The sequence below is a fragment of the Rana temporaria genome, chromosome 4 (assembly GCF_905171775.1).
Source record: "Rana temporaria chromosome 4, aRanTem1.1, whole genome shotgun sequence".
Taxonomy (NCBI): Eukaryota; Metazoa; Chordata; class Amphibia; order Anura; family Ranidae; genus Rana; species Rana temporaria.
The window spans coordinates 170,612,436-170,631,665 of NC_053492.1; the positions used below are offsets into that span (position 1 = coordinate 170,612,436).

Here is a 19,230-nt window from a genome sequence, read left to right on the forward strand (position 1 = left end):
CATAGCTTTCCATTAAGCTTTCTATTATTGTGTATACAGCAATAAACATTTTATTGATTACAACATAAAGTATGTTTTTTCCAAGTTGGTTGCAAAAGTGGAAGTTTATCAACCACTTCATTCAACAAACCAACATTTTTACTTCCTCTGCACTCTTCAAGGAATAAGACAAAATAATAAAAAATGTATAAAAATACAAAAAGAATGAAAAACAGCATCCTCAAGCACTACACAGTTTAGAAATTGTGGCAGTAAACGCACATCGTACAGCATGTACTAAATTTAACTAAACATAACTTACAGCTTTTCTCTTTAGGAGACAATCTAGTCTCCATCGATTTCCTTCCACCACTGGTCGCTTGAGGAATATTTCTGGACTCAACCTTCAAAGAAAGCAGAAACTGGATTGTACAATATATACACACACACACACATACTTTTTATAAGATTACCACGTACGTACGTACGTACGTACGTACGTACGTACGCACGCAACAGAATCTAAACCTATAATCTAACATGTGCAAGGAACAGTTCTGATATTTTACTGAAAGGAGTCAAATGTTCTGCATTTTGGATGAGCTTCTTTTATGAGGGTTAATGGTATCAACATAAATTTAAAAAAAAACAGCCAATGAAAATTAACTTATTAAACTGGAAACGTAACAAATGTAACAGACTTGCAAAAAAGCCTGGATACCCCAAGTCAATTGTATCTTTTCCTTTACAGGTAAAATGCACTCACATTTTCAGACCTCTGAGCAAACTAATAAAATGCGTCATCGTGAAATATAATCAGTGCAGTAGCCATCTGTTGCAATCTATGGTGACCATGCATAGCCGGCTGTAAGAGCCAGGCAAAACAGTTAATTTTGGACTCCCACTCCACATAAACAGTAAACATTCATTGTGTTCATCAACACAATAGCAATTATAGTGTAAACGGTTTTTAATGGTGTTTTTATGCCTTTTGATAACATTTCCAAAGATGTGGCACTTACAATTACCCAAGCCCATAGCTGCAAAAACTTACTAAAGGGTATAGTAAGTATTTCTCATTTAAAAAAAGGATTGAATGGCAACTAAAAGATTCTGAGAATGAAGTTGTTAAACTTCCTATAATCTGGTAATAGAAGATTGCAGGGTGTGCTTTAATCCCTAAAATCACTGACTATTAACTTCTGTGTGTTTCACGGACAGATGCTCTTAATGGGAAATTCTGCTTGGTTCGATCATATAAATGTCAATAATTCTCACTGGTATTAAGCTCCAGAGAGAGTGCCTTTGCTGGACTTCACATTAAGATACAGCTATTATAAGCTAACCCTATCTGTGTGGTTTAAAGTGCCAAGCATGAGAGTGTAAGGCATACATATCTGGTGAGTGTGTTATCCAAAGAGAGCAGTATCACTGGCACTTAGTGGCGTGGTGGAAGAGCTAAAAAGTTTACACTAAAGCAACAATTTTTCGGATTAATTTCATTATGCTTTTGAACTTTTTATTGAATGTAGTAATATTTCACTTGTCACAGGGTGATATTGTTACACTGATAATTTGAATTATTACATCTTTATAGCAAAACTTTAAATTGTCCCGCGTATGAAGTGGTCTTTATTTTATTTTTAGGTTCATCTTTGCACTTTATTGGAGTTCCATACAGCAGGTTAGTCAGGTGTTTTTCCTTAAAGCGGATCTCCGCCGGAAAAAAAATATTAAAAGCCAACGGCTACAAATACTGCAACTGCTGACTTATAATATTAGGGCACTTACCTGTCCTGGAGTCCAGCGATGTCGGCAGCAGAGGACGAGCGATCGCTTGTCACTCTGCTGCCCCCACCGCCATCCTTGGTGAGGGAATCAGGAAGTGAAGCGCTCCGGCTTCACTGCCCGATTCCCTACGGCACATGCGCGAGTCGCGCAGCGCCGTTCTCACTGGTTCCCATTGTGTTCTGGGAGTCGAGTGTTTCCCAAAACACAACGAGCGGGAAGTGATGTTCTACCCGCACAGTCCCCGCAGAGATGACTCCTGGAAGTGGGTGCAAATACTATCTTTGACAGGTATCTGCACCCCCCTCCCCCTGAAAGGTGTCAACTGTGACACCGGAGAGGAGAGGGTTCCGATGAGCGGAAGTTCCACTATAGGGTGGAGCTCCGCTTTAAGGCGCAGTGGTGGTACTTCAAGTGTGGGCGTACAAGACTTGCTGACCATCAGCCATAAATATTACAAATATAGCCCCAGTCTACTGTAATATGAAACTGAGGAAGTAAACTTCGATGCATGAGAAAATGGGTTTAGATTGACAATAAATTGATAAATGTTTGAATCCGATTGGGTCAGTTAGCATCATTTCACTTGAATCGTGTTCAAAGAGAAAGTGCTGTGCCTAGCATGAAACATGTCAGAATATTACTTATTCCTGATGGCCATTTTATTAAAGGAAAATTATTTTGCATTTCAGTGTGGTATTCTTGTTGCAGATATAATTGCTTCGGTGGACACAAGCCAAGCCAGCACCCGAGATGTAATTGTGAAGCCCGATATTGCCTGGAGCAGAATGTAAAATATTTGACATTATGGATTAATCATAATGGCATAAGAATTAAAGCATCTAGCTAGGAACTACTGACCCACAGGTCTTTGTTTATGTCTAAACTATTACTATGAAGCTTCTTAAATAAAAACCAAAATGTGACCTAACGAACTGAGGGACTTTTAATTAGATTTCAAAATGTTTCCGAAAGAAACAGCATTCACAAATGCTGCATTTTGTCTGTGTGCCATCTGGGCATGATACATTGTGTGGATACATGAGAATAATCAAGGGAAAAAAGTGGGGATTTGGAAAACAGATCTATCTGAAAAATGTGTAGCAGCATATGGTAAAAACTCAGATTTTAACATGGTCCTACAAATAGAACAAGTTTTTCACTTTGCACCAGATATACAGTGCATCCGGAAAGTATTCACAGCGCTTGACTTTTTCCACATTTTGTTATGTTACAGCCTTATTCCAAAATTGATTAAATTATTTTCCTCAAAATGCTACAAACAATACCCTATAAAGACTACATGAAAGAAGTTTTAAACTCTTGGCCAATTTAGAAAAAAATAAATAAATCACATGTACATAAGTATTCACAGCCTTTGCCATGACACTCAAAATTGAACTCTGGTGCATCCTGTTTCCACTGATCATCCTTGGGATGTTTCTACAACTTGATTTGAGTCAACCTGTGGTAAATTACCGTATATACTCGAGTATAAGCCAACCCGAATATAAGCCTAGGCTCCTAATTTTACCACAAAAAATGGGAAAACTTATTGACTTGAGTATAAGCCTAGGGTGTCCATCTGCATGTCTCACTGTGCCTCACTGTGCCCATGACTAGACAGACATTTAACATGGCAGTCTATGGAAGGGGTGCCGGGCTTTAAAAAAAAAAAAAAAATCGGTGCTCCCCAGCCGTAGTTCCCCCAGATGACAAACTTTGCACACTTGTAGAGGAAGAGTGTGGCTAGTTCCAGGTCCAGGGGACCTACGACCGGCCAGTACCGGGTCCCCAAATTCACCAGAGAAATTACCGTTTAACATGGGAGTCTATGGAAGGGGTGCCCGGCTTTGAAAAATCGGTGTTCACCGGGCGTAGGTCCCCGGACAACAAACTTTGCACACTTGTAGAGGAAGAGTGTGGCTACTTGTGTGCCAAGTTTGGGGTTCAGGGGACCTACAAGCCAGCCGGTACTGGTTCCCCAAATTACGGGAGATCAGGCGCAAAAAGGCAACTTGAGTATAAGCCGAAGGGGGCATTTTCAGCACAAAAAATTTTGCTGAAAAACTTGGCTTATACTCAAGTATATACGGTAATTTGATTGGACATGATTTGGAAAGGCACACACCCGTCTACATAAGGCCCCACAGTTAACAGTGCATTGTCAGAGCACAAACCAAGCCATGAAGTCTAAGGAATTGTCTGTAGTCACAGATATGGGGAAGGATACAGAAACATTTCTGCAGCACTGAAGGTCCCAATGAGCACAGTGGCCTTCATTATGCATGAAAGCTGGTCCTCCACATACTTGGTGAGGGCACTCCAAAAGAGAGGAAAGACCTGAAGGCCACATATCCTCTCCTCAACATCAGGGCAGACCCCAATAACCTGCACCCTCAGTCCAGTGCATTAAAAAAAACACATGTGCAGTGCTAGTGTCCATGATAAACAGTGAAATAAATAAAAACTACCAAGTGCAAAACACAGGGCAGGCCTTTCGGCCAGTGTAAATATTTCCCCTGGACTAGGGACTAGCCATAAGACCTGCCCAAGAGGCACGTAAAAAATGCAAAAAGTGACGTGGCCAAGTGCCAGTGAATCTCAGTGAGGTCCCCAAGTGTTTTTCTGGCACCCCTGGGACACCCCTTCCAGAGGGCACATCCCTGGGTGCTATTTACGCCTCCCAGCCCCTGGACAGACAAATACAGCCCATTCCTACCATAAAGGGCATTAGTACTTAGGGAGAATCCTTTCAACTGCTGGGAGGGAGGGTAGAGAATTTATTGTGGGTGGACAGAAAAATTGTCTGTTCTGTACCACACAATGCCACCCTGACAATGGTCTTTCCCTGGCACGAGAGAGGTGGGGGAATTTAGTGCAGGCTCCAAAAAATTTAACCAACTCTCTAAAAACTCAAGACCACTCTGACAGCTGTCAAGGAGGCAATTTGCAACCTGGTGGTTGGGAAACACTTTTGTAGGGAATTACAGGAAGCTGTTGTAAAAGTAGTTTTGCATTGTAAAAGTAGTGGAGACATGTTGTGACACTGTGCTGCACATGGCCTGTACAGAGAGCAGAGTTGAGAGAGGGACCCATCAGGTCCACCCACTGAAGGCTGCCTGCAGAAAAATACAGGGGGGCACATACAAAACCAGTCATGCTTCACAAGAAGAGATAGCAGTACTGACTTGTCTTTATTACAAGAAGCTCTTTCCCAAAGGAACCATTTACACTGAATAAAGCTGAAAAAATACACAAAGCACACCAAGATTCAAGTAAAAATACACATTTCTCTTGTATTGAGCCAATATTTGCTTATCCTGGTGTTCAGCTTTGCTCCTTTATAATATGCATGTTTCTATGGCAGTGCCAAGCGTTCAGGTTGCATAACAGTAGGTTGTAACTGGCAATGAAATGCTTCTGACAAGGCTGTAAAATTAGCTGCAGGGGAAAGAAGCTAGAAACAAAGTGACAAGTCTTACATGATTTTCTCTCAACTAGTTTTCTCTGCAATCCCTGCTTCAAGAAGACACTACAATCTCTCAGACCTGCCTCTCCATCTAATTCATCAGTACTGGCAGTATGCAATCATGATGAAGGTGGCACTACAACATGGGACAGCGTTCAAATTTCTCAAGTCATTAAACCTGTCACTAAACCTATATCCACTACAACTGATTGATTATAATTTTACATATAGCTGCTGTTTTCATTAAAGGACATGATGCAAGGAGAAAAATAAAAGCTTACTTCAGGTCTTATGACTCACTGAAGACCCTGGCACACGGAGTCTACATTTTCTAGAGTCAGACTGAGCAGTTGCCAAGGGCTGCCATCTTATGTCGTGCTTCTGGGAAGTGTGTGGGCCTTAGGCTCTGCTCTAACTAAACATGAGTGCATTCTTGCTGAAGAGATGCCGTCTACTCCAAAATGTGGGAAGGGAATATTAGCATTTTTCACACGGCGAGACAAAATAATTAGCATTTTGTATTCTCATCTTGTAGAGATGAAGATGTGTTTTCAAAGTCTACCAGTTTCCTTAAACACTAACATTTTGGCCTCATGCACACTGGACATTATAAAAATGTCAATATTGTTAGCTGTAGTATGTGTTTTTCAGCGTTTTTATAGTAGCGTTTTTTAGTGTTTGCATATATTTAGCATTTCTTTGAGCAAAACTATACTCCCACAAACGCTTATGGCTCAAAAATGCTCATAACATTTTTCAGAGTTAGAGCGTTTTTACAGCTGAAAAACTTCTCTTCAAACCCACTAGTTCTGGGCTTTGTTTTCCCAGCCAGAAAACGTTCTTACCAAAAAACACTGATAAAAAACTATGTGTGCATTGGCACACAGGATAACATGCTAGAGAGTTCACTGGCTGCACAAAAAAAAAAATCTGAAGCCAAAAACAGCAGCTATAAAGACATTCAGTGTGCATGAGGCCTGTAAGTACAGAAATGCCTTAATATTAAAATTATCTTTCAAGGGAAGGACTTTAACTCTGTTGATTATCTGTATTTAAAAAAAAGTAAACAAGCAACCACCGCTAAACTCTCTCCCTTTGAAAATGTTAGATGCTTGGCTGTTATGCCAATCAAAAGGGGCTAAAATTGTAAACCCATCAAGAACTAGCATACAGATTAATATGCTTATTCTGAGTAAATGACTCCCAAAGTATTGGGGGAAAAGAAAAGGCAAGAAATATTTTCAGAATGACTTCTACAATGGCAGCTTCTGTACTTCTCTCAGTGCAATTAGAACTTGATGCCTCCTCTGCCTGCATTGCATTCAGAACTGAGACAATAATCCGATCTTCATCTAACCTGGCTGCTGTGTCAAGATTCTAACAGATTTTACCCAAAAGTGCTCAGAGCTAAATAGCTGAAGTAGAACTATGGGCAAAACTTTTTTTTCCATTTTGGATAGAGTAAAGTAAGAATATAACCCGTTGCTGCGAAGATTTCACTTCCTGTCCCATAGACAAACAGGAAGTGAGAGGAAATCTCTGCAAATAAGGGAATTCCATAGGGAACCCCAGGTCACTAGAGCTAGTGTCCCCATTGGAAGATTTGTCCTCTATTCCTTTTTTGGGAACAACCCAAAATTTGTTTTTGTTTTTTACTTTCAATGAGAACAGTAAATATGACAAATATAGAGGGTGGCTCTCCCAACGGGAGCACAGACATCAATACAAACAGGTAAGTGTTCTAACCCCTCTATCAAAAAAAAAGTTTTGCCTTTATTTGCACTTTAATCACATGACTTTTTCGGCACTAGCCTATGTTGCTTTCCTGGTAATCTGGTTCTGGCACACTTTATTCCTACATACTCCTTGCCAAAAAGTATGCAAACACACTCAATAAATGTCCTTGTTACATTTGCTTGTGTTCAGCACTCCTACGTTGTCACAGCTCAATGTAAAGTGGTGGACATAAATGTTGATTTTCAGCAAAGGAGTATAAAAGACACTTTAGTCAAATTACATATTTACTAAAATCTATCTTAACTTCAGTATTCTGAAACACCCCTGCACAGAAGTGCTCAGACTGGCAGAGCAAGAACCAGCATTCTGGACAATAGAATAAGAGCTCCTTTGGTAGGTAAGAGGGCTTTATACCCTACTCCAGGGGTGCCCAACCTTTTGAAGAGCGAGGGCCACTTAACTAACTTGGTAACCAATCGAGAGCCACAATGAGCAGAGTGGACAGATGACAGGTCACGGCTACGCTATGGCCCTCTGATCCGCCCAGATGAAAGGGTACGAACTCCCTTCTGTTTTTCAGATTGGAGGTAGGTGGGCGTAAACGGACATCTGTCGCTCTATACAAGTGAAATGAGGGTCCCATTTAGTCGGCTAATTTTGTGAAAAGGGCTTAAGACTGCTTTCACACTGATGTTCTGTGGTTTACTTACACCGCGGGTGCAGCATAGTGCATCTGTGTCTATCCTGCGGGTTAGCTGAACTTTGCCATAGACGGTGGCAAAGCCAGCGCTGTAGAGGAAGCATCGGCTTATGGGGCTCTGCTTCGCAGCCACTTTCTTCCTCTACCACCAGCTTCATTCACAACACTGATGCTGTGGTATGGCGGGTCGGCAACCTGCGATCTGGGCTTTCCAACCCACCATTCCAAAGCAGGAGGTTGCGGGCCACATCAGAGGGCTCTGTGGGCCAAATGTGGCCCCCGGGCCACTGGTTGGCCACCCCTGCTCTACTCAGCCAGTTGGCTTAAACTCATCCGAAAATCCAGGGGTAGACATTAACCCAGACTATTATAATACGGCCAGGTGGGAGCACTCTTATCCCAAACACATATTGGGGGGATGTGCAGCAGCATAATCTGTAAGCTGCTGTGTCCTCCGGACACAGTTGAACAGTTGAACTCCAAAGACATGCTGGTAGGTAAATTGGATCTCGTCCAAAATTGGCCCAGTATATATGTATATATGTGTGTATGACTGTGTGTCCCTAGTGTGTCATGATCCTACGGGTTAAAAAGGACCGCACCAGCCAAGCAGATACTGGCTGGAAAAAGTGCCCAGAGGCGATTCAGTTCGCATGCGTTGCGCTATACAAGTCATTCATTCAACACATACAATTGCACCAGGCTGGGCCTGGCACCAAGTGACCAATTATTGTGACCACATGTCAATTGAACACAATGGCTTTCATTCATAGCCATTCATTTTGCACCATTGCTCACAATGATCACATTGTACAGGGCTAATCACAGCATGCCATAGCTGTGGCAAATCACAGCTATCACAACAATACACAATGACACATAAGTGGATGCCATTCACAAAGTAAAAATAATTGTTTATACAGTGATAATCACTGTAATAAGCAATCAGTGTAAAACAAATCCTGATCACTTCCCCAGAGCAGTACAATATCACATGGTGACCAGAAAAAAAAAAGTGTAAGAAAAGAAAAAAAAATATTATTTTATTTTTTTGCACACACATACTGTCACTATTCAGTGTCCCTGATCACTGCCACACCAGTCATATAATGACACTATATTGCTCTGGTGACAGTATGCAAATAGAAAAAAACAATTGTAAGAAAATAAAAAAATAATACAACTATGGGTGAAAAAACAACCATACACTGGACTTCCCTGTGAATGGCTGTGTGGCTGTGTCCCACACAAGTCTGATCGCTGGAGAACATGCAGGCTGTTCTAGCATAGACAGAAAACTGACCATACTGAGAAAGTTGTGCTCTCATGCCTAGCATGGTCATTTTGAAATATGGCCACTGGCAGGAACACCAAGTATTTTACAAAAAAGAAGCAATGGACGTTGCAATCTGTATTTAATAAATGTACAAGTATGCTACAAAATGCAATGACAGGAATGGCAACAAAGTGAGTACACTTTCTAGCAAATGTACCAAATCACAATTTAGTCAATATGACTTGTGGTATGTGAAAGATTACACTTGTGTAGGAGCATTGCAACATTTTTCAACTAGTGTAGGAAATTTGAAAAGGATTTCTTTTTCTTTTTTTAAAAACTCACAGAAGTTTTGTGGATTTTTCACTGGGTACAGAAGAGTGGGGAGACTGTGCAGTTCATCAATCAACAAGTTAAGCTCTGAAGGCTAAGGCTGTTTGTGGTCACGGAACATCCTTGTGATTCAGTCTGCACAAGTGGTCTGAGCGTACAATTGTTAGTTGTTTTTTAGTGCGTTTTAGTTTTTATTGTGTGTCCAAACCAGGGTATACCCAATAGGATCTGTAATGTAGTGTACTTAACTTTAAAAAAACGCAATAAAAAAACAATAAAAAAAAAAAAAAAAAAAACACAGAATCCGCACAATCCAGACCTTTCCATGCATAAATTAGTATTTTTCCAACCTATTCTGTGTATGGTGACGCCTTAACACAAAATAAGCAAGAAAGAAAATCTTTGCTTTTATTTTACACAACAATGCAGTCACAGCCATTTCAGCATGGTTTATCCTGAGAATGGAATTGACAAATGGTGTTTATTTTTATATAAAAAAAAATGTACTTACCACCAATCTGTAATGAAAATTTCCTCTTTCGCTGCTTCCATAGCATCTGCCACATCATTAAAATACCCCTTTGCATTGACATACCTAGCACATAAACAGGTAAAAGAATGTTAAATTAGGCAACACTCCTCGCTCCATATGGAATAAACAACACTAATCTCAAGATCAAGCCAGGCATTTGTGAACCTCTGCTCTATAATGGAGGCACCTTGTGACTCTCCAATAAAAGGGGTAATTTCTTCCTGCTGATAAAAAATGTTGCAATAACAATGCAAATTGTGGCTATAACTTTTGCTGGAATAGCCTGTTACAAGCAATGTGATTTAAAGAGGATTAATTATTTGCCACATTCCAAGTGAAGTGAAGCCAACAAATGGAAAAAAAAAAAAATTGTTTCATCACAAATGTCTTCCAGTGGTAAACCGTGAAGGCAAGATTATTAGTATTCATTTAATGCCATATTATACGCAGCAATCAACTTTGTTGAAATCAATCTGAAATGGACTTGCAATTATAAAATGAAAAAGCCTCACACACAAGCTAAACAATATTGTATTACATAGTATTAACAACAGATGGTCGTATTGCCTTGTGCTCTAAGATATTTTAAAAGACATTTGGTAAGACATGTTAGCATATGCTTCTAACACTTCAGTGGACCTTGGTGGGAAATGTTTTGCCCCTTCCAGTTGTCACATGCCGCAATAGTTCTCAAAACTCCATTTGGACTTGTTTTTAGTTTTACATTATGGAATATACTGCAGACAGAATACAACTCCTGCTACAGCAGAATAAGCGAGTCTTTTACAGCTATCAGGATACAATAGCCAACACTGCATCCACCCATGTTGTATAGCATGTATTAAAGAGATATACCGTATATATATTTCTTTATCGTACATCACGGGACACAGAGCAGCCATTACTATCCGAGTTATATGCCACCTACTGGTGTATGGACACTGGCAGACCAAAACAAGAAGTCCTTCCCTATATAACCCCTCCTACACAGGAAGTACCTCAGTTGTTTCACCAGTGTATGTAAGGTGATGGTCACTGATGCAATGTGCTCTGTGGAGGTCTGAAACAGTTCGATTAAGAATCATGGAATTCAATCGGATCCATTCAAAAAAAGCTGTCAGCCAAAACGAATGGTACCCGAGCCTCATTGGAAGAAGAGGAGAAGATTCCTCGAGGTTTGCCTGTAATGCAGCCTTTACGGAGCTGGACCCTGCATAATGGAACCCTGTGCAGTGTTTGTTCTGACCAAGGTGCTTTCCTGCAGGGTACTATACAGGTCCTGGGGAGTGGACCCCAGATTAGGGGGACCCAGACCCTGGGGTCTTTTATGACAAAGCCCACCATGATGGGTGAAGGTTGGACTGTTATGTTCAGAGTCCGGCAGCAGAAGTTGCAAGTCCGCATTTTTGCATTTTTTTTTTTTTTTAAAAAGAGATCCGATTGTCTGGTTTTCTTTCAGTAGCCACTGGGGGGGAGTGTCCTGTTTAAACATGCGCTGTGTACTTCTTAGGAGACAGGGCTGCTGTTTCTCCTCCAACCACTATAGGGCGCAGGCTCGTTCAGTATGGAGTATTTTCATATTGGCAGGAAGTGGAAGGGTGGCCAGGTTTACATGTCTCAATGTTTACATTGAAACATAACAGCAGCCCATGGATACTAATGAAGTGTGAGTTTTTACTATGGGAGTAATGTGTGGTCAGACAATCCATGATTATATACTGCATACTTACCACCTAATCCGGGGGGCCTGTACAACTGCAAGTTGATACACCCCAATACAGGTATCAGTGCACTTTAAAGCGTTGGGTCTCCCAGAATAATGTGCATCTTGTTCGCAGGAGCTTACTTTTAGGCTGCTCTGAAGCAGTAAAAAGGCTGCATGGGATGGATACTGTATGTGATTGTCTAATCTTGCAAAACTAGCATTAGGCCAAGTGCAGCTGGGAAGGTGCAGTATATACATGCTTACAAACTTGTTGCTTAAACGCATGTTTGAATAAACATGTTTTGCATAGATGTTGCAAAGATACATGTGGCATAAATACATGTTTGAAAGAACATGGACATTGTTGCACTTTAGGGAGTTGTGTCTCTAAAATAGCATTCATTTGGTCTGCAGGAGTTTAGTTTTAGGCTGTTAAAGCAGCATAGAGGCTACATTGGATGCCTATGAACTTGGTTAATCCTGGCTAAAACTAGTATGGGCCCAGGTGCAGTTGAACAGGTGCAGCATAGTTTCTATGTTTCATAATGCTTGCTTACTTGCACAGGCGCATATTTGCATAGACACATTCTTGCTTGCTTGAACACAAGCTTGCATAGGCAAATGTTTGCAGAGGTCCCCGGCCCGCCCGCCCCATGGCCCCCCGCGCCCGACAAGCGGGTTGCGCCCTCCACCCGACATGCAGCTCCCAAGGTTGGCCGAGACAACGCATTTGCGTGGATGCGTGTTGCATAGACGTGGGTTTTCATAGGCACGTGTTGTATAGATGTGTGTGCATAAATGTCTATGCATGTTGCATAGACACGTTTGCATAGATACGTTTTCCGTTATATACGTTCATAAACATGTTTCATAAATGCATGCTTGTTTATTGCATAAATGTATGTTTCCATGGGAACATATTACATAAAGGCGTGTTTGCAAAAACACACTTTCTTATTTTGCCTAAAGGCATTTTTGAATAAGTACATAATTGCATGCTTCCATAAACGCATGCTTCCATAAATACATATTGCTTAAATGCAGGCAGGCAGGCAGCTTTTCATTTGTACTGCATACATATATGCTTAGTTTGAACTGCATATATATGTTCTTAGTTGCATTAAACTGCATACATATGTGCTTATTTGCCTAGGACTACATACATATGTGCTTATTTGCCCTGGGAAACAGAGATGTGCTTATTTGCCTTGAACTGCATACAAAAAATGCATGAATGGCAAGAAAGCTTTGATACCTGTATGTTTGCATACCTAGGTGCCTACATAACGGCATACCTAGGTACCTGCCTACCTAAGAGTTTGCATAGCGGTAAATCAACATTGTTTTAGGCCTGTATCCTCGGAGGACTATGTATTAGGTTGGCTAATATAGTTGCTACGTTATTTACCCATTATAAAAGTTAAATGGTTCCAGAAAAGAGGCAGACTGGGGAGGAAAGTGCACCGCTCTCAGGTTCAGTGATCTGGCGGTGTCCACATCTCCTGATGGACAGTGGTGTCAGGTGCATCTGAGCCACTGCGGTGTTTGGCATTGCAGTGTTTCCTGACGCTTAATTTTTTTTCGCCAGATAGAATGCGGTCATATCACCTTAATCATGCCTGATCAAAGCCAAAACAGGATCAAGCCTGGTTAGTATATGAATGGGAGACTGCCTGGGAATACCATATGCTGTAAGCTTTTTCCCCACGTGGGGGAGAGGGAGGCATCTGAGGCTGCTGTGTTTTGACAGTATCTCAGGCCAGAAGATCTTGAGGCAGCGTCTGAGGTGGTTTTGCTCCATCTTTAGCTTGCAGTAGCTTGGTAGTTCAGGTGACATAATGGGGACATGAGGTCTAGCTTAGATCTTAAGTCGATAGGCTCTGTCCATTTAGTGTTAACCCCCTACGGAGAGGTAGATTGTAGGGTCCATAGTCATCAATGACACACATCTTCATGTGCTGCTTTTTTCCAGGCACATCAAGGGTTTTTGCAATTGCAGTGCAAAGTTGTCTTTTTTATTTTTGCGCCTCTGCTCCCAGTGCTGGACTTGTTGAAAATGCAGGGGGTGCCAATCTCAGTATACCTCAATCTTTGTCCAGAAAGCAGTCTGTTCCAGATTTTCCTTTGATACATTTCTGTAGGAGGAAGTTGCATCTAGGATCAGTCCCTGTCTGGAGCATGAAGATCCAGCATTGGATTGCCAGAGGGCTCTGTTCCTGGGGTATTGCAGAGTTAAAATTGGTGGTTGATGGTTCGAAATCTGGAGATGGGTTTGGAGAAGGGATTGGGAAGATAATAACCACTGATGCCAGCTTCTCCAGTTGGTTTGAAGGTGGCTATAGTTCAGTGGACTTGGTCTCCACAGGAGAAAATACTGCCCATGAATATCTTGGAACTTTGGGCCAGTACGCCTTGCTCTGGATGTAGGAACAAACCAGTTGTAGGTTTAATCCGGAAATGCCTCTGCAGGGGCATATACATCTACCTCCATAGCGGCACCAGGAGTCATGCGGCTCAGGAAGGGGAACCACATTCTGTCTGAGACAGTATGACAAGTGCTGTTTCTATCACTAGTACATAAATTCCAGGTATAGAATAATGACATGGGGAAACTTTGCGGGTGGATCTACTAGATTCCAAGTTCTACAAGTGGGAACAAATTGTGTCCGGGACAAAAGTTCCACTGGAAATAGGGGTAGATGCACTGGTAATACCTTAGGGACCAGTTCTCCCTTATTGGACGATTTTCCTCTGTTTCAACTTCTCCTACATCTTTTGCAAAGAATCTGGGAGGTGGTAAAAACTGATAATAGTACAAGCTTAATTAGCCCAGGAGGGCTTGGTACACTGGCATAGCGAGTTTTACGTGGGTCTTGAGTCCTGTATCTCAGCACTGTTGAGCCCTGGAAGCCAGCTTCAGGGAACGTCAATTACAGGGCTTGGGAATATTTTTTGCTTGGGGAAAGTCAGGAAGTGGCACCCACAGAAATATGTGGGTGGGAAATTTTCTTTTATTTCTTCAAATCAGTAGTTGAAAGGAGATTGGCCTGAAGTACCGTTAAGAGTTATACCGTACATACGATCGGATTTTCTGCAGACAAAGCCTCTGACTTTTATGCGAAGGGCGTTGGCCAGGAACTTGTCTTGCATACAAACGGCACACAATTGTCGGCCAACAAACACAAACGTAGTTACGCACTACATGTTTTTTCAGCTCTTTAGTGTCACACTTTGGGCACCTTCTGCTAATGTTGCTTTCGAGCATGCGTGTTTCTACTTTGGACTTTTGTCTGACGGACTTGTGTACACATGATCGGAAAATCTGAAAACAGACTGTTGTCCATAGAAAATGTTAAAGCCTGCCACCCAACATTTGTCCGCGAAAAATACAATTGTGCGATGGAGCGTACAAACGGTCGGATTTCCCGCCAACACATAATTCCCGTCTGAAAATCCAATCATGTGTACGAGGCTTTAGAGTTTGTGCCCTATCCAATTTTTCCAGAGGCCATTGTTTATCCTTCATTGGTTCATACTTTCATACAGTGTGTAACGTAGATAGTCCCACATGTCAGGCCACTTGCGTGTTTTTCGGGACTGGAATTTGCTCTTGACCGTCTTTGCAGAGGCCATTTTTTTAACCGATTGGAAGACTCCGTTAGTCCCTTATGTAGGAAGATGGCTTCCTTGGTTGCCATTACTTCGCTAAGTAGCATGTCAGAGCTGGCGGCTCTTTCATGCAAGGAGCCGTTCTTGGTCTCGCATCAGGATAAGGTGAGGTTGCCTCCTCATCTATCTTTATTGCCTAGCGCGGTTTTTAGTTTTCACTTGAATCAGCACAGTGTCTTGCCTTTTACTTTACTCCTAATTCACAGTCGGCAGGGGAAAGATCGCTAAATACTCTAGAGGTAGTTCAGGCACTCAGGATCTACTTGAGTTGTCGACACAGGTCAGAAATCCTGGTTTGTGGTGCCAGAAGAGCCCAGGAAGGGCAGGTGACGTCCAGGTTGAATATTTAGCAGTGGATCTGCCAGCTTATCAATGATGCCTATGGTTCAAAGGGCAACATCCCATTTTTTTCTGGGGAGAGAAATTCTCTACCAGGTGTGGGGGAATATCTTGTGTGCAAGACCACTATTTGGTCTTTGGTTTATACATCCACAGGGTTTTTACCAGTTGAAAGTCAAGAACGTGGAGGATGCTGCCTTTGGTATCAGCATTTTACAAACAGTAATAGTGGCAGTTTCAGCAATGGTGTCTCCCTCCCCTCAAGGGCATTGCTTTGGGACATCCCAGATAGTAATGGCTGCTATGTGTCCCATGATGTATGATAAATAAAATAGGATCCCCACAGGATATGCTGTGCATGCCAATTTGCACCGATTTAAACCATACATAAATGAAAGAAGCACCGCTCTTGACCTGCCCATGCTGCTATGACTAAGCCTCCGTGGGTGGGGTGGTCTGGTGGAGACATGTAGGCTAAGGCCGCTCCTTAGTTCTAAGCAGCACAGGCCAATTGGGAGAGCAGTGATTCTTTCATTATTGTGGGTTGCACCGCTCCCGATACTAGTATCGGTGTCGATACCGAGCATTTGCATGAGTAACGTACTCGTGCAAATGCTCCGATGCTTGACCAGATACCTGGGCAGTCAGGGGTGATCGGTGGCGGGGGGGGGGGGCGGGGGGGGGAGTAACAAGCACCAATTTCCCTGTATAGATTTCAATAAAGCTTCTCTCTCCCCCTCCTCGGATTTCAGCTGCTTTACTGAAATCTATACAGGGAGATCGGTGCTTGTAAATCTCCCCATCGCCGCACCAATCATCCCTGACTGTCCCCTGTGTCAGTCTCTGTGTCTTTAAGTCCCCTTCCGTGTCCCCTCCGTGTGGTCCCCACTCTGGTCCCTCCCCTGTCCCGGATGTGTCAGGATAGAGAGTGGAGGAAGGAGCCGGTAAATCTGTCATTTACCGGCTCTTTCCTTTTCTGTATGCACAGAGTCAATGATCACTGACTCTGTCCATTCATAAACTGTGTTTACAATGCTTTAGTTTATTAAATGAAGTGGAGCCACTGTCTCCTGTTCATACATCTTCAGTGCAGCTGAGGCTGCAGAGAAAGGGACTGGGGAATCTGTGCCCTCAGTCCCTTTTCCTGTCTCAAAGGGAAGATGTCAAAGGGCCTGTTTAGACCCCTGATAACTCACCAAAGCCCCTCCATCCCATCAGGGCTGATGTAAAAAAACAAAAATATTTAAAAAAAAGGTAAAATTGTGGACATTTTTTTTTATAACAAAAAAAAAAAAAACACTGGACACTGTCCAATTTTCCAGGAATTCAACAGAATTAAACTGTGATTTCAGTTAGTGTAAAGAACAGACTTGTTTGCAAAATAAGGTCTGTTAGCTCAGCTTCCTCCCCCATTCATTTCACACTATATACACCCATGCATTCTGACAGATGAGCGAGAAATTCTTGGTTCAAGGTTCTATAGTTTACAATTCAATCCTGTTTACATACAGTACTTTCAATAATGCTCTAAGCTTCAAAATATATCAGAGTTGTAGACAGAATTGTCTAATACACATTGTCAATAAATTACTGGGTACATACCATTTGCAGAGTGTGTCTTTCTGGACAGCAGCATATGAACCAAATCTGTGAGCTGTAAGGAAGTTTTTACCATGCTTCCTAACAAATTCTTCAATAGCCTGTCCCCACCAGCGGGCATGTCTGTAGCTGTTACATTTCAAGATTAAAGATCTACAAAACAAAAACAAGGGTAACAAAATCCTCCTAAAACCACTTTCCATATTTAAAAAAAAAAAAGAAGAAGAAGAACTCCAGGCAAACAGCTACAGCTGTGCTCAATAATTTGTATTCCCTGGCAGAAATCATGAAATTTTGGCATTAATATTGAAAATATGACTGATCATGACAACAAAAACTCCTATTTATAGGATAGCGATAGTGATTATATGAAGCCATTTATCATCACATAGTTGTTGGGCTCCTCTTTAAATCACCCAAATGGCCCTGATCAAAAGTTTAAAATGGCAATTAAAAAGGTTATCTTCCCACATCTTTGGCTTTTTAAATTGCAATTAGTGTCTGTGTATAAATTATCAGTGAGTTTGTTAGCCCTCAGGTGAATCCACGTAGACAAGATACTGAGCCACAGGGGAGCAGAAAATAAATGTCAAAAGACCTGTGTAACAAGGCAATGGATATCCAAAACCTTAAGTTTGCCAGCAAGTACTGTTCAATCACTTATTAAGAAGTGGAAAATTAAGGGATCTCTTTATACCAAGCCAAGGTTAGGTAGACCAAGAAAGACTGTAGCCGCAACTGCCAGAACAATTGTTTGGTATACAAAGAATAACCCACAATACTTGAACCAAAATGATCTGCATGGTCGTGTTGCCAGAAAGAAGCCTTTACTGCGCCAATATACCAAACACCTTGATATGCCTAATCTGGCTTTCTTGTGGGACACTGATATCTATGCTGGCGCGTGCGCCCACAATGCCGCATCATAAGGGGGACATACCTGTATGCCCACAGGAGCCATTGTGTCAACGTATATCGTCGTTAAGTGGTTAACATTGCTAATCATCTCTTCAAGCTTTGCCTCCAATTAGGATATCAGTGCTTTCTTCAAGAGAAATCTCAACTTTTTTTTAACAAATATAGCTGCTATACAAGCGATTTTCTAAAATGGTCAAAAAATTCAATGTGATATGGCAACCTGCAGCAGTGGCACAGCGCGAGTTGTCAGCACCCCGGGCAATGCAAGGCAAGAAATTTGTGCCCCCTAACCTGCGGACTTTTAGCACTCCCTTCCACTAGAACAGTAGTACTAACCTACCTGATTCCTACACTGACCCACCTGCCCACAACACTGTCCACTGCACTACACTACACTACACTATCCACTACACTACCCAATACCTTGCACTGTCCACTACACTACCCACTACACTACCCACCACAGTACCCACCACAGTACCCTCTCCACTACACTACACTGACCACAATTCCACTACACTGCACTACAGTACCCACCACACTGCACTACCCTGCACTGTCTACTACACTACATTGTCCACTGCACTATCCACTACCCTGCATTGTCCTACCTACAGCCTTCTGTATACAACCGGCATAAGGAATGCCATCAGAAATGTCCTGAATGTGTGATTGGCTCACTGATTTTCTCAGACCTCTTCACCAAGTTCAGAGTAAAAATTGACCCTGCTATAAGAACGACATTTTTAGATATATTCTAAAAGCTCATTCACGCAAATGAAGAAAACTCTGCATTCCGATATGGACAGTAATCAGCTTTGTACGCATCTGAAAGCAGCGCTAATGAAGTCTATGGGCCCATACACACCCGTGTCTTGCAGTGTTGTGCTGCATTATGCAGCATAGAAAAAAATGCATCTCAAGCTTATATTTGAGTGTAATTAATGATGTAAGCATGTAAATGCTTGTGCAACATTTACAAACATACCGGTTTACAGCTTTTAGTGGCCTTATAGATTGCTACTGCTGCTCAGGGCTGATATGTAAATAGCAATACAGTGTTTCCACGTTATTGATCTAACATATAGATCGAATGAATGAGTCGTTCATCTATTGGCTGTGGTGGGGGAGGAAATAGTGGTTATTTAGCTAGTGCTAAATTCTATAAGATCTGCTCTGACAA

At 41.9% G+C, this 19,230-nt stretch overlaps 1 protein-coding gene across 7 annotated transcripts in view; it reads right to left on the minus strand.

Annotated features, from left to right (window-relative positions):
• The window catches only part of PLD1 (phospholipase D1), a 268,255-nt gene that overhangs the window by 67,947 nt on the left and 181,078 nt on the right, over positions 1-19,230 (minus strand). For all 7 annotated transcript variants that reach the window (XM_040349370.1, XM_040349372.1, XM_040349367.1 and 4 more), the window contains 3 exons: positions 17,133-17,282; positions 9,797-9,880; positions 302-383 (listed from right to left, as the gene is read on the minus strand). In XM_040349370.1, the coding sequence (XP_040205304.1) occupies positions 302-383; positions 9,797-9,880; positions 17,133-17,282 (316 nt within the window). The remainder of the gene's footprint in view (positions 1-301; positions 384-9,796; positions 9,881-17,132; positions 17,283-19,230) is intronic.